Below are 12,157 nucleotides of genomic sequence, written 5' to 3'. Positions count from 1 at the left end.
AAAATCATGAGTTTTCAAATCATATTTTTAAATTAAACAAGACTTTAAACAGTTTGAAACAAGCACCTCGCACATGGTATAAAAGATTAATTAATTTTTTGCTAGAAAATAATTTTAAAAGAAAAAATATTGATACTACTCTATTTATTAAAAAAAATATTGATCTTTTAATTGTTCAATTTATATTGATGATATTATCTTCGGTGCTATTAATAAAAATTTGTGTAAAGAATTTGCTTAGCTAATACAGAGAGAGTTTGAAGTGAGTATGATCAGAGAATTAATATTCTTCCTTTGACTCTAGATCAAGTAATCAAAAAAGAAGATCTTCATCGATCAAAGTAAATATATAAGAAAAATCTTTAAAAAAATGGATATAAAAAATGTCAAAGATATTGGTACCTCTATGAGCCCAAATTGCCAGCTTGACCTAGATGAATATGGTAAAGCAATTGATCCTAAGTTTTATAGAGGTATGATTGAATCTTTACTTAACAGTGAGTAGACCTAGTATAATATATAGTGCATGCATGTGTGCAAAGTATCAATCCAATCCTAAAGAATCCCATGTATTGATTATTTAAAAAATTTTCAGATATCTAATTAACATTCAAAATATTGGTTTATGGTATTCTAAGTAATCTTCTTTGGATTTGATTGGATATTCTGATGCTGATTTTACTGGATATAAATTAGATAGAAAAAGTATAAGTGATACTTGTCAATTTTTAGATATTAATTTGATCTCTTGATTTAGCAAGAAACAGAACTCAGTGGCACTATCTATGATAGAAGCCTAACACATTGCAGCAAGAAGTTATTATGCTCAAATCCTATGGATCAAATAATAACTAAAAGATTTTGATATTACTTATAATAAAACTCTAATTAGATTTCAAAATACTAGTGCTATTAATTTAAATAAAAATTAAATTCAGCATTCTAGATCTAGGCACATCAAAATTAGGTATTATTTTATTAGAGATCATATTCAAAATAATAATATTATGCATGAATTTATTTTTACTAAAAATTAAATTATCGATATTTTTACTAAACTTTGAATAAAGAAAGATTTTGTATGATTAGAAAAGAATTAGAACTTTATGATTCATATGGTTGATTCATTTGATCTTATTAAAATTGCTTCTATATGGACAAATTCATTGAATCTCTCTATGTTTCAATGTATCTTTGAATGTTTAATTGATTGATTTTGATGAGCTTTAAATGTGCTTTGACTGATTGTATCATATTTAGAAACCTTCCATTTTTTTCTATGCCAATATGAGCTAGCTAGCCTAAAACCTTAGTCGATCTATCATTAGCCATCTAATCTTAAGTCTTAGTCAACCCACTCTAAGTTGACTAATGTATAAGCTTGGTCGATCCAGATGTTGGGACCCAATTTTTTTAATTGGAAGCCCTAAGGGACCCCCTTTCACTATTCTATTTCTTTTTTAGAACCGTCCCTTTCCAAAACCCTTGCCCCACCAAAATCCATCCTCCATTATCAATTTTTTCTTGATTTTTAGCAAGATTTGGTCTCTAAATGGCTCCAAAAAAGTAGCTAGCATATCGCATGAGGAGGCCATGTCAACACCCTCCACCAAGAGTTCATATTCCTAGATCTTCTCCAAAAAAAAATAGGCAGTAGAAGATTAGATTGGATCCTCGAGTTGAAATAGGCAGTAGAAGAGTTATACCCCATCTCAGTTTGAGGTTCCATCACATCCTCCACAACAACGAAAACCTTCTCCACCTCCACCACATCTGGCACCTCCTCCTCCTCCCTTTTCAGATCAAGCAATTCCACCCTCAAAGTCAGTGATTATTGGATGAAAAGTAGATTTTTAATTTTTGAAAAGAAAGGTTTTGAGATAAGAAGAAAGATTAAAAAAATCTAAGTTGGGAATACTTGTGCATATTAGGTTTACCTACATGTCCTAATATAGTTAGTGAATTCTATGGGAATGTCAAAGTTAGAATCAGTAGCTTTGAGTCTAAAGTAAAGAAAGTTAAAATTACAGTGAATGCAGACCAACTCAGACATCTCCTTAAAGCACCCACTACTGATTTAGATCAGTTGGAAGATAAGTGTAGCGGGTAGCAAACCATGTTAGGTAGAAAGGATGTTGTATATTATGAGGAGATACTTGTAGGACAATTATCATGGAGATGAGACTCCTACATCATATAACCGCTAAGAATTTTCTTCTAAGGGTTGGTTGAATTCATTTCGTTATTGAGAGGGATGTTACTGTTATGCATTACATCATCCGAGACGCAGCTTCTCATGCCAAGCCATCTTTGTCCTATGGGATATTCTTGACTCTTGCGTTTAAGGAGTTTAGAGAAGTCCTAGAAAGAGAAACTTCTAAGAAGATGCAACACTTCAACACTTACAATTATCGATCACTGCAACAGATGGAATATTCTAAGGTTAACAGTCATTTGATGAGATAAGAGATAGATAGGAAGGAGTCAGATAGAGAGAGAGCTTCCACCATGAGCTGGAGGAGCAGAGGGAGAACACTCCCTCCACATCTACAGCTCAACCTACCCAGCCAGAGGATACTGCACCTCTGAGGGTCAAATGAGATGAAGATCAAATGAAAGAACTGATGGAGCATATCAGCAACAAAGTTTTGGAATTAGAGCAATGTATCCATGATAGGCTATTGGACTCCATGGAGTTCTAATGAGATAGGTTGTGGATAAACAAGATAGAGCTAGGTCTGCTTCAGAGCTATTGGATTAATTCCAGAAACCTACCATCACCCTCTGACCCAATACCCATCTCTAACTGACTCTTTCATAGGACATGTCATCTTTTGCATGTTAGGCTATACGTTTACTTATGTTATCTTGTACTTATTTTGTAATTGCCTTGTCCTAGTATGCTTCATTTTGTAAAGGACAGACACTTTATCGATGTAAAAACTTTGTTTATGAATGATATACCATGTTTCTTGAAATGAATGATTGAATGCTATATTTTTATGTCTTACTCCCTTTGGAATGATTGAATGAATTGGATGAATGCATTTGATGAATGTTATAATTTTTGTTGAATCAATCCCTTTTGATTATGACAAAAAGAGGGAGAATTATAGTATCACATAAAGAAAAAGGGGGAGAAAAATGTTCTCAACACTTTTACCCTTTCTATACGAGAAATGGGAAGTATTTCAAAACTTGGACAATGTTATAATTCTTGCTTTTGAAATATGCTCAAATTAATAAATGCTTTTATTGTAAATCAAAGGAGGAGTATACATTTTTTTAATCTTTTGATCTTGATTGGAATCAGTCATTAAATCTTCTTAGAATATTTTGCATCAAATTTTTTAAGTTACTCAAAGGTTGGTACTTAAAAGATTTTATCATCATCAAAAATAGAGAGATTGTTAATCTAAGAATTTATTCTAACGATGCCAAAAATGGTTGAGTACAAATTAAAGTCACTAATGATGCTTGTGAGAGTGATTATAGGAATTCTTAAGATGCCCAAAAGGTTGATTCATTTGAAGAAGAAAATATTGGCTAAAATTTATATTCCTAAACTCAATTTTTAATTAATGAAAGCAAAGAAACTGAGTCCAATATCTAAAAAAATTGAAATATTTTTGAGCCGACTTAGAAAAAAAGATAGCAGACTCTAGTATGTTTGGCATGCCTCTGAGTCAATCAAAACCAAAGTCTAGCTGACTTAGTCTCAGTTCAAGAAAAAAATAGAAAGATGTAAAGTTCAGATTTTCTTTTTAGCCAATCAAGTATTCTTCTGAGCCGATTAAGATAGGATAATAACCGACTCACACAAATGGATAGCTGGCTTAGTCTCAAACTCAGATTGAAGAAGAGAAGAACGAAGATTTCAGACATCTTTTCGAGCAAACCCAAAATTTAAGTTACTGATCAAGACATAAAGTTAGCAGACTCAAGCAATTGATTAGTTAACTTAGTCTCAAAGCCAAAAAAAAGATAGAAAGTAGTATAAAATCAAGTATCCTCCAAGCTGATCCAAAAAAGAAGTGAGCTGACTAAGTCATAGAGTTAGCCAACTAAGAAGTGATCTGAGCTGATCCAATCTCAGATAGATAGAAAGGATACAAAGTAAAAAAATAAATATATATTCCTAAGCTGATCCAGAGCTTCACTTAGCTAACTTGGTATTTCATCTTAGCTGACTAAAATTTTAAGTGAGTCGGCTCATAGAATTGTGACAACATAATGACTAGTTTTTCAGAATATTTCAAATGGCCATATTTTGTATGTAACCTATTTTCAAGCCTCTAATGGTTAGAACATTAATTTCAGTCATTTTAGGATATAAATATGAAGAATTTAATTTAGGAAAACACCTCTTCAAAAAGAAAAGAGATATTCAATAAGAAAGAGATAAGTACAAAAAGAGAAATAGAAAGATATTCAAAGAGCTTTTAATTCTCATCTTTCCATATTTACTTAGTTCAAGTAAGAGGATTTGTATATTCAATAGAGCCAATAACCACCTAAGCAAAGCATTCAAGCCTCTCCTAGCCTTCAAAGAAGAAATCCAAGCATTCAAGAGTTCAACTACTTCGACTTCTTCAAGAGCTTAAAGATTTTAATTTTAGTGCTTTAAATTCTTACATATCATTTCTATTCTATTGTGACAAGTTTTTTTTTAAAACAAAGCTTGAACTTTATGGGTTGATTTTTTTGCTAATTAGCTTGAGCAAACTAGCTATTGAAAAGGTTATGGTTGGTGAGCCAAGAAAATCTCAAACTCACCTGCTATTGTAAAGGTTATGGTTGGTGAGCCAAAAAAATCCAACTAAAATAGATTATGAACTAAGAAAAAAATTAAACTATCATCTTGAGGGATTATAGTTGAAATTTTTAAGTGGACTGACTTGGAGAATGGATATAGATATTGAGTTTAGCATCAAACTACTATAAATTATTTGTATAAGTGCTTGTGGGCTTGTTTGTACTTTTATTATGCACCTGCTTATTTAATTTCATCTTGACACTGCACAAATACTTTTGAAACTATTTTTGGGTACAAATATTTTCTCAACTTTTTAGAAACCTAATTCAGCAACCCACCCCACCCCCCCCCCCCCCCGGGTTGCTACTTTTGGGAAACAAATGTGGAATGCATATGAAGCCTTGCACGTAGAAGAAAATTACATTTGAGGACATTGCGAATAGATCAATTTTCTTATTGAAGGAACTAATTTTATTTTGAGGTATGAAAGTATCCATCTTAGTGGAAGCTTTGATAATTTTGATTACCATCATTGGATCAAAATAATATATTTTATTTGTGTTTATCAGAGACTATGTGGTGTATATGAACTTCAATTAAAAAATTTGAGTTTATGAGTTAATTTAAGATCTTTGCTATTCTTGTTGAGGTCACTGGTGAAATCAATATAGCATGGAGAATTTAATTTCGAAATGTTTGCATGATAACTATAGAAAGTGTTTAATAGATGTTGAAGGTTCCAAGGAAATAAACTCTAAAAAAGATATATATTTTGATTTAAGTCTTAACTTATGATTTTACTTATGATATTTTGATTTAAGTGTTTATATATTTTTTTATTGATTTTACTTATGATCTTTTGATTGAAAATTGTCTAATTGAATTGATATGAGAATTAAGGTCTAATTCATATTAAATTATCATAAACTTATATGATGGTTTTGAATATATCGGTCGACTTAAAGATTAATTTAGATGGATGTGCTTGATGCATATTGGGGATAAGGCTTAAAATTTCTTTTGACCTACTTAGAAGTTAAATTTTGAATCTTTTTAATACAAAATAATATTTTGATTGAAAGTTATTTATTGTATCTAGAAAATTTTGTTGGTTTAAATTAGAGTGAGCAATGGAAGTGTGATGATTTGGATAATTTTAAGCTAATCAACAATATCAACTCTTTGAATTAAAAAGTGTATGATAGATTATTTGATTTGATTTTCTCCATAGAAAAATTTATTGATAATAGAAAAAATAATATTTTTGATTCTAGATTATTTTGGATATGGCTATATGATTTTTCATAAATAACTCTTCTATCTACTATGCTAAGAAAATTTTTAGCATCTTGAGTTTAGGACTAGTGGACTATCGATTCTTGATTTTGGATCTAAAATAATTTGGTATAATTTTTTTCTCGTAGAATTGAAGCTTATACTTCTTAGTCTATTAGAAAGAATGTTTATCAAGCTTATATTTATACTCAAGAGTATGTTGGAATTTGATAGATTAAGTAATCAAAAGTAGTCAATATTTTTGGTAAGAAACTTGATATTCTTATCTAGAAGTAAGACATTGATTTTAATTACAAGAAATAAATGATTTTGATGCATATTGAATCTTATGGTATTAACCTTTTTCTTATGAAATTATTTAATAATAAAATTACATAAAAAATTTGAATATCAAAAAAAAATGAAAATGAGATTAGAACTATGAATTTCAAATAAGAAATTTTGAGGATGAAATTTTTTTTTAGGGGGGAGAATATGATACCTAGATACCTAGCCCAAATTCCTAATAGACCAAATAAAAAAATAAATAGAAAAAAGGGAAAAGAATATAATGGAAGGTAAAGAATTCGGAAGTTCCCTTCTTTTTCTTCTTCTTCAACCAAAGGAATCCTGATTCGATTGGGATTCATAGTGTTTTTGATTTCTAGCTCTTCTTCGAGCATCTATTTAAGGACTCAAATACTCCTTTGAGATCAATCCCTAATCTTGGTCTTTTTTTTTTCCCTATTTTTCTCTAGAAGCCATGGATCAAATTCACTATTCTCGTTGGAAAAACTTCATCATAAGTAACGTAAAAATTCCTTAAAATTTTAGCTAACATTTCTCTCCATAGTTCTTAGCACTTAGACCTTTGATTTTGATTGGTTGTTGTCAGATTTTCTTGGAAAAACAAAGATTCTGAATTTTCTCCTATTTTTCTATGTTTTTTTTTCGACTTTCTTCACTGTCATTCATCACTGCCGATCATCGGACCAAGGGCATTCAGTCGTGCCATCGTGGTCTCTCTTTAGCCATGGGTGCCACCAACCAAGGACTCCTCTGCTTCGGAAAATAAGGGAATCAAAGGGTCCCCTTTTCCGCCAAAGAATAAAGGAAGAAGAAGGAAGGAAAAAAAAAAAAAAAAAGAAAAGAAAAGAAAGAAAAAAAGTTCTCTCCTATTCTCTATCTCCTCTCTTTTTCCTCTTTTTCTGTCTCTAATTTTTCTCTTTAGTTTCTCTATTTACTTTCTCTCTCTATAATTTTCTTTCTCTAGATTATTTTTTTCTCTTAGGATTATTTGAATCTTTGAGAAGACTATTATTGAGTTAGAATGACCCCAGTGAAGGGGTCCTGATCTATGGTCATCGGGTAGCATTACCGATACCCATCTTGGTCAGACCACCTACTATTAGATTCGATCATATATAATTTTTATCAAACCAATTTATATACTAATTCAATTATAATTTGATTAAATCATCTTAATTAGACTGATTGGATTGTCAACCAGTGTCGCCTGATTAGTGATTTTCTATCTTGTTAATTTTTTTTCTTCTCTAATATTCTCTTTTTACATGATTTACGAATCTAGTGAACTAGCCCTATTGCTTTGAATTTTAGTTGATTTTGATGGGGGTTTGAATCGCTCTGTAAGTCACATAATATGCCCACACTATCCGAGCTCTTATCGAGAATTACAAGATCTGGTCCTTGTTGATCTCTATTAAATTATTATATCTTAAGTAATCTTGATTAGATAAAGCTATTTGATCAAATTAACTCTAACTATTAGATGGCATACCACTATCCCCTTTAACTCTAGTCAGACACTAATAGATTTGATCATCCTTAATTTCTGTTAAACCACCTAAATCCCTAATCTAACCAAGATCAAATAAAATTATTTTGATTAGACCGATCAGGTTGTTGGATGCTACTACTTTGCAAATCTTATGAGGGTATTGGAACTTAAGATTTTTATTCTTAAAATATTAATGATTAAATTTAGATTAAAATATATTTTAAATAATAAGTTCTAATGGATCCTCTCAAAATTAATTGAACCTATCCATTCATTGTTTCTATAGAGGTAGGTAATGAACTATCTTTTCGAAATATTTTATAATTTATTTTAAAAATAAATAATTAGTCTTTGATATGCATGATTTATAAAATTCTATTTGAATGGAGAATAATTTATAAATTTAAAATTTTTAAAATATTATGATTTATTGATTTATTATGAAATACACATATGTTGACTGAAATTATGACACATATATTACTCTGCGAAGGTATTTTTCTTTATTCATCGGTTTTGAACTCTCAATCTCACTATATTCAATAGACCCTAGAATGAGAGTTATACCTTGGTATTCGGTGGACTCTATCAATGAAGGTTATGCATTAGTATTCTGATTGTTATTAAGTTTTAGCCTCCCCATAAAATATAAATGTGGTTATAGTCAAAGGTTATAGAGTTGTCTGTGATTTATTTTGAATTAGATTTATGATTTATATGTATATAAATATTTAAAAAATTTAATTTGTATTAATTAATATAAAAATCTATGGCATTTGTTTTTCAATATTATATCTTATAATAATATCTAAAATATCTTATTGATATATTTATTACTTATTTGGCTATCGAGTTCATTATCTCTTCATTTTTAAAATTCAGATTCTTAATTACAGATATGAGCACTACTTTAGGAGTAAGTTTAAAGATGAGAGTCGACAATATTAATCGAGTTTAGACATAGATTTGTTAGTATATTTTATAAAATTATTATTTAAAATTTAATTAATATAAGATTTTTTGAGTATTGTTAGAATTTTATAAGAAATTAAAATTAATTTTAGTTAGTTAAATTTTAAATTTAATTTATTATTAATTTCGTTACGATGTATTGATATCATATTTAAAATATTTTATATATTTATAAAAAAAATTTAATTGCCGTCTTGGGAGTATGACATCTATATTTTGATCTTGCTATATAAAATAATAAAATAATATTAAAAAAAAAAAATTATAGAGCTCTATAAGTAGGTTCATTGAGGACAAGTCCAGCAACTGCCAACTGGCTTGCTCCACCTGGAACCTTCCAAATATGGCATCATTCCTTGCGTCGGTGGCTGAAACCGTACTTACGACTACTTCAATTCTCATCCTTCCATTTTTTTTTTCCCCTCTTTAACCCACTTTTTCTTCCAAAATAAACCGGAAAATTTCCAAATTTTGTGTTTCTTCTTTTTTTTTCTAAAAAAAAATCTGGGACCGCCGCTTTCCTGTCAAGAATCGGGCCCACAGATAGTGTCGCCACAGTGGGACCCACCAACTCATTGTCTTTGACGTACTACCTCACGTGTCGCGTCGACATCATTTGACACGATGCCGTTAGTTCTCCCTCCTCGCTCCCCTCTTCCACTTTGCCCGCGAAGCCGCGCTCCAACTCCGTTCCCTCGACACTTCGCCGCGTCTCTCTAACTCTCGTCTCTTGTCTTCTTCTTCTTCTCTGCTCCCATTCTCTAGGGTTTTACACCCCCACCGCTCGCCTCCATCCCTTTGCAAAACTCTCGTCCGACCATGGCCTCTTCGTGCTCGAGGCCGTGGATCTCGGCTCGGGTCACCGCGAGAAACTCCAATCCGAGGCGGATTCCTCGGGCCCCGGTCATCCGGATGCGTTGTTTTGGGCCGGATATTAGTTTTCTTGGAAGGAGGGATGGTTCTTCCGTCTGCTGTAGCGCTGATCGGCACGCCGGGAATGGCCGCGTCGCCGCCAGCGGCGGTGGAGGTGGTGGCGGGAGTGAGAATGAGAATGAGAAGTTTGTGGGGTGGTTTCGGCAAGCTTGGCCGTATATAAGGGGGCACAGGGGGAGCACCTTCGTGGTGGTGATCTCAGGGGAGATCGTGGCCAGCCCTTACTTGGATAGTGTTCTCCAGGTAGCTCGTGTTCTCAAGTTTCGTTCTTTTGCTCTGTTTTACTGGATTTGAGTGTTTCTTTTTTTTTTTCCTTTCTTTTTTTTTTATCAGTTATAGGTGGAAGAGAGATTTTGTTCAGTGGATATTGTTGTGGATGTTTATTTGATGGAGAGCTCATGGGGTTGCTTGGAAGGGAGTCTTTTGAAGAATTTTGAACAAAAGGATGCTGGTCTAGATAAATAGATGAGAAGATGAACTTTAGGAGAAAGGAAATGATTTAAAGTTGGAAACTTTTGTTTTACATCGTAAAAGGTTAAGATTTAAGAACTTACATCTTTAATGGAATATCGTGTTTAGGAATTTCAAGCTGGCATAATAATCTGATTGCCTTTCCAATCATTTGTTCTCTGATTGAATACTTAACAGTCTAGTATGCTGTTCTTGTACAGCTTGACAACTGAGACAAATACCTCATTGATAGAACCAAATTACATCTAACATATTTCAGGTTTGCAGTCTGATTGCCTTATCTAGAAAATATGTCTTACATGCTTAATTACAAATTAAAATGTTTTTTCATGTTAAGCCTAAAAAAAAAATTCTTGACGATTGTTTTTCTTTTACCAACTGATTTTGCTGTTTCTAGTGAAATATATTTGACAATCTTATATTATCATGAACATTTTTAGCAGTTCGTAATATAACTTTGTTTTGCCCTTATGTTCCTAATTTTATGTTCATATGAGATGCTTTTGTCATCAATATTTTACACTATAATGCTACATTGGTTGGTGTCTTGGTGATGGCTTGTGCTTCCTGCAGGGATAACACTGTAAAAACGGTTCTGTTGCGCACACTTTTAGATAAGGAAAGCGTTGTTATACCAAGATTTCATTTAAGTTATATTCTTTTTTTCTTCTTTCCTGTCCTTTTTCTGTTATCTTGCCCTCTGTGATTTATCATGGTATTAGGCAACTATTTCAGTGTCATTCTAGTTTTTTCTGTTGATTAAAATCTAAAACTGAATTCATTTTTTAAGTCTTGTTTCCTCTGTTGATTAATTAATTCTGCTCCTCCTCCTCCTCCTCCTCCTCCTCTCTCTCTCTCTCTCTCCCCCTCTCTCTCTCTCTCTCTCTCTGAGCATTCACCTGTTTACTCTGATTAATTAATTCTACTCTAATATGTTGACATGAGCTTGCGTTAGGTATTTATACCTCTGATTTTTCTCACCCATTGCTCAGCACAACGTGGGCTAGACACAAGAACTGGTCTTATTTCACATTTAACACTTTGTGGTCTCTTCATAATATGCCTGCATTTATTTTTTGCGTGAGATTGATTTGGAAATTGACCATTTGGATCCTTAATATATTTCTTACAGATGCATAAAATTGTCTGTTGAACCTTGCCTTCTTCCTCACCTAACTAGATTGTTTCCGATGGGAATCTTTAAGCCTGTATCCTATCTTCATGGCTAATTCTGCATAAAATAGGTTTTCCTTCTTTGTTGTAAGCCTTCCAGGTTCCATGCCCTGCCAGCTTGATGAAGAAATGAACTCTGACTAAACAGAATGTTAACATTAGGTGTACAGATGATTGCAAAAGGTTCTCAAACTGTTTGGTCAATATGTTGATACTTTAGCCCAAGCCCATAATAAATTGGAAAAAAGCTTGACATAAGCATACGGTTGCATCTTTGTCTATATTTTGTAAGAACAAATAGAAGTGTTCGCAAAAATAAGCATTAGGCCATGTTTCCTTTTTTCTCCTTTCAATATGAGTATATATTGAAAACTTCAACTTGGGTTCGTGTAATCTAGCAGGGTTTCACATTTTTTTACTAGCTAATGGGAGACTAACCTCAGGATTCTCATCCACATCCAGATCCCTTTTCTTTCATGTTATTTAATTGACATGTTAAATGCTTTGTGAGGTAGGTATGTTGTGTCACAATGAGAGAAGCACATTCTCTTCTTTCAACATATGTTAGAGAACTTGTATAGAAGATAAGTCATTTTGGCATTTATGACATATGTTTGAGAATACCATTTTTGTTCTCATGGCTTAACATGGCTAGTTTGCTCCAAGTGAAATGGGCTTTCATTGTATACTTTATGCCACACTATCATTATTTCTACTTGTGCCACCTGCACATTTTTCTCTTATTCCACAAATCATATTAGGTTTCCTTCAGTCAT

At 32.1% G+C, this 12,157-nt stretch overlaps 1 protein-coding gene across 2 annotated transcripts in view; it reads left to right on the top strand.

Moving 5' to 3' along the window:
- The first annotated feature begins 9,439 nt into the window (after positions 1–9,439).
- The window catches only part of LOC105060669 (probable amino-acid acetyltransferase NAGS2, chloroplastic), a 38,134-nt gene continuing 35,416 nt past the window's right edge, over positions 9,440–12,157 (top strand). The window contains exon 1 of one of the 2 annotated variants that reach the window (XM_010944462.3): positions 9,440–9,980. In XM_010944462.3, the coding sequence (XP_010942764.1) occupies positions 9,624–9,980 (357 nt within the window). In that variant the 5' untranslated portion in view covers positions 9,440–9,623. The remainder of the gene's footprint in view (positions 9,981–12,157) is intronic. The other variant, XM_019845849.2, reaches the window with a different exon arrangement.

The sequence above is a fragment of the Elaeis guineensis genome, chromosome 13, assembly GCF_000442705.2.
Source record: "Elaeis guineensis isolate ETL-2024a chromosome 13, EG11, whole genome shotgun sequence".
Classification (NCBI taxonomy): domain Eukaryota; kingdom Viridiplantae; phylum Streptophyta; class Magnoliopsida; order Arecales; family Arecaceae; genus Elaeis; species Elaeis guineensis.
Note: the sequence above shows the minus strand (reverse complement) of the source record. Positions and strands in the feature narration are given on the sequence as shown.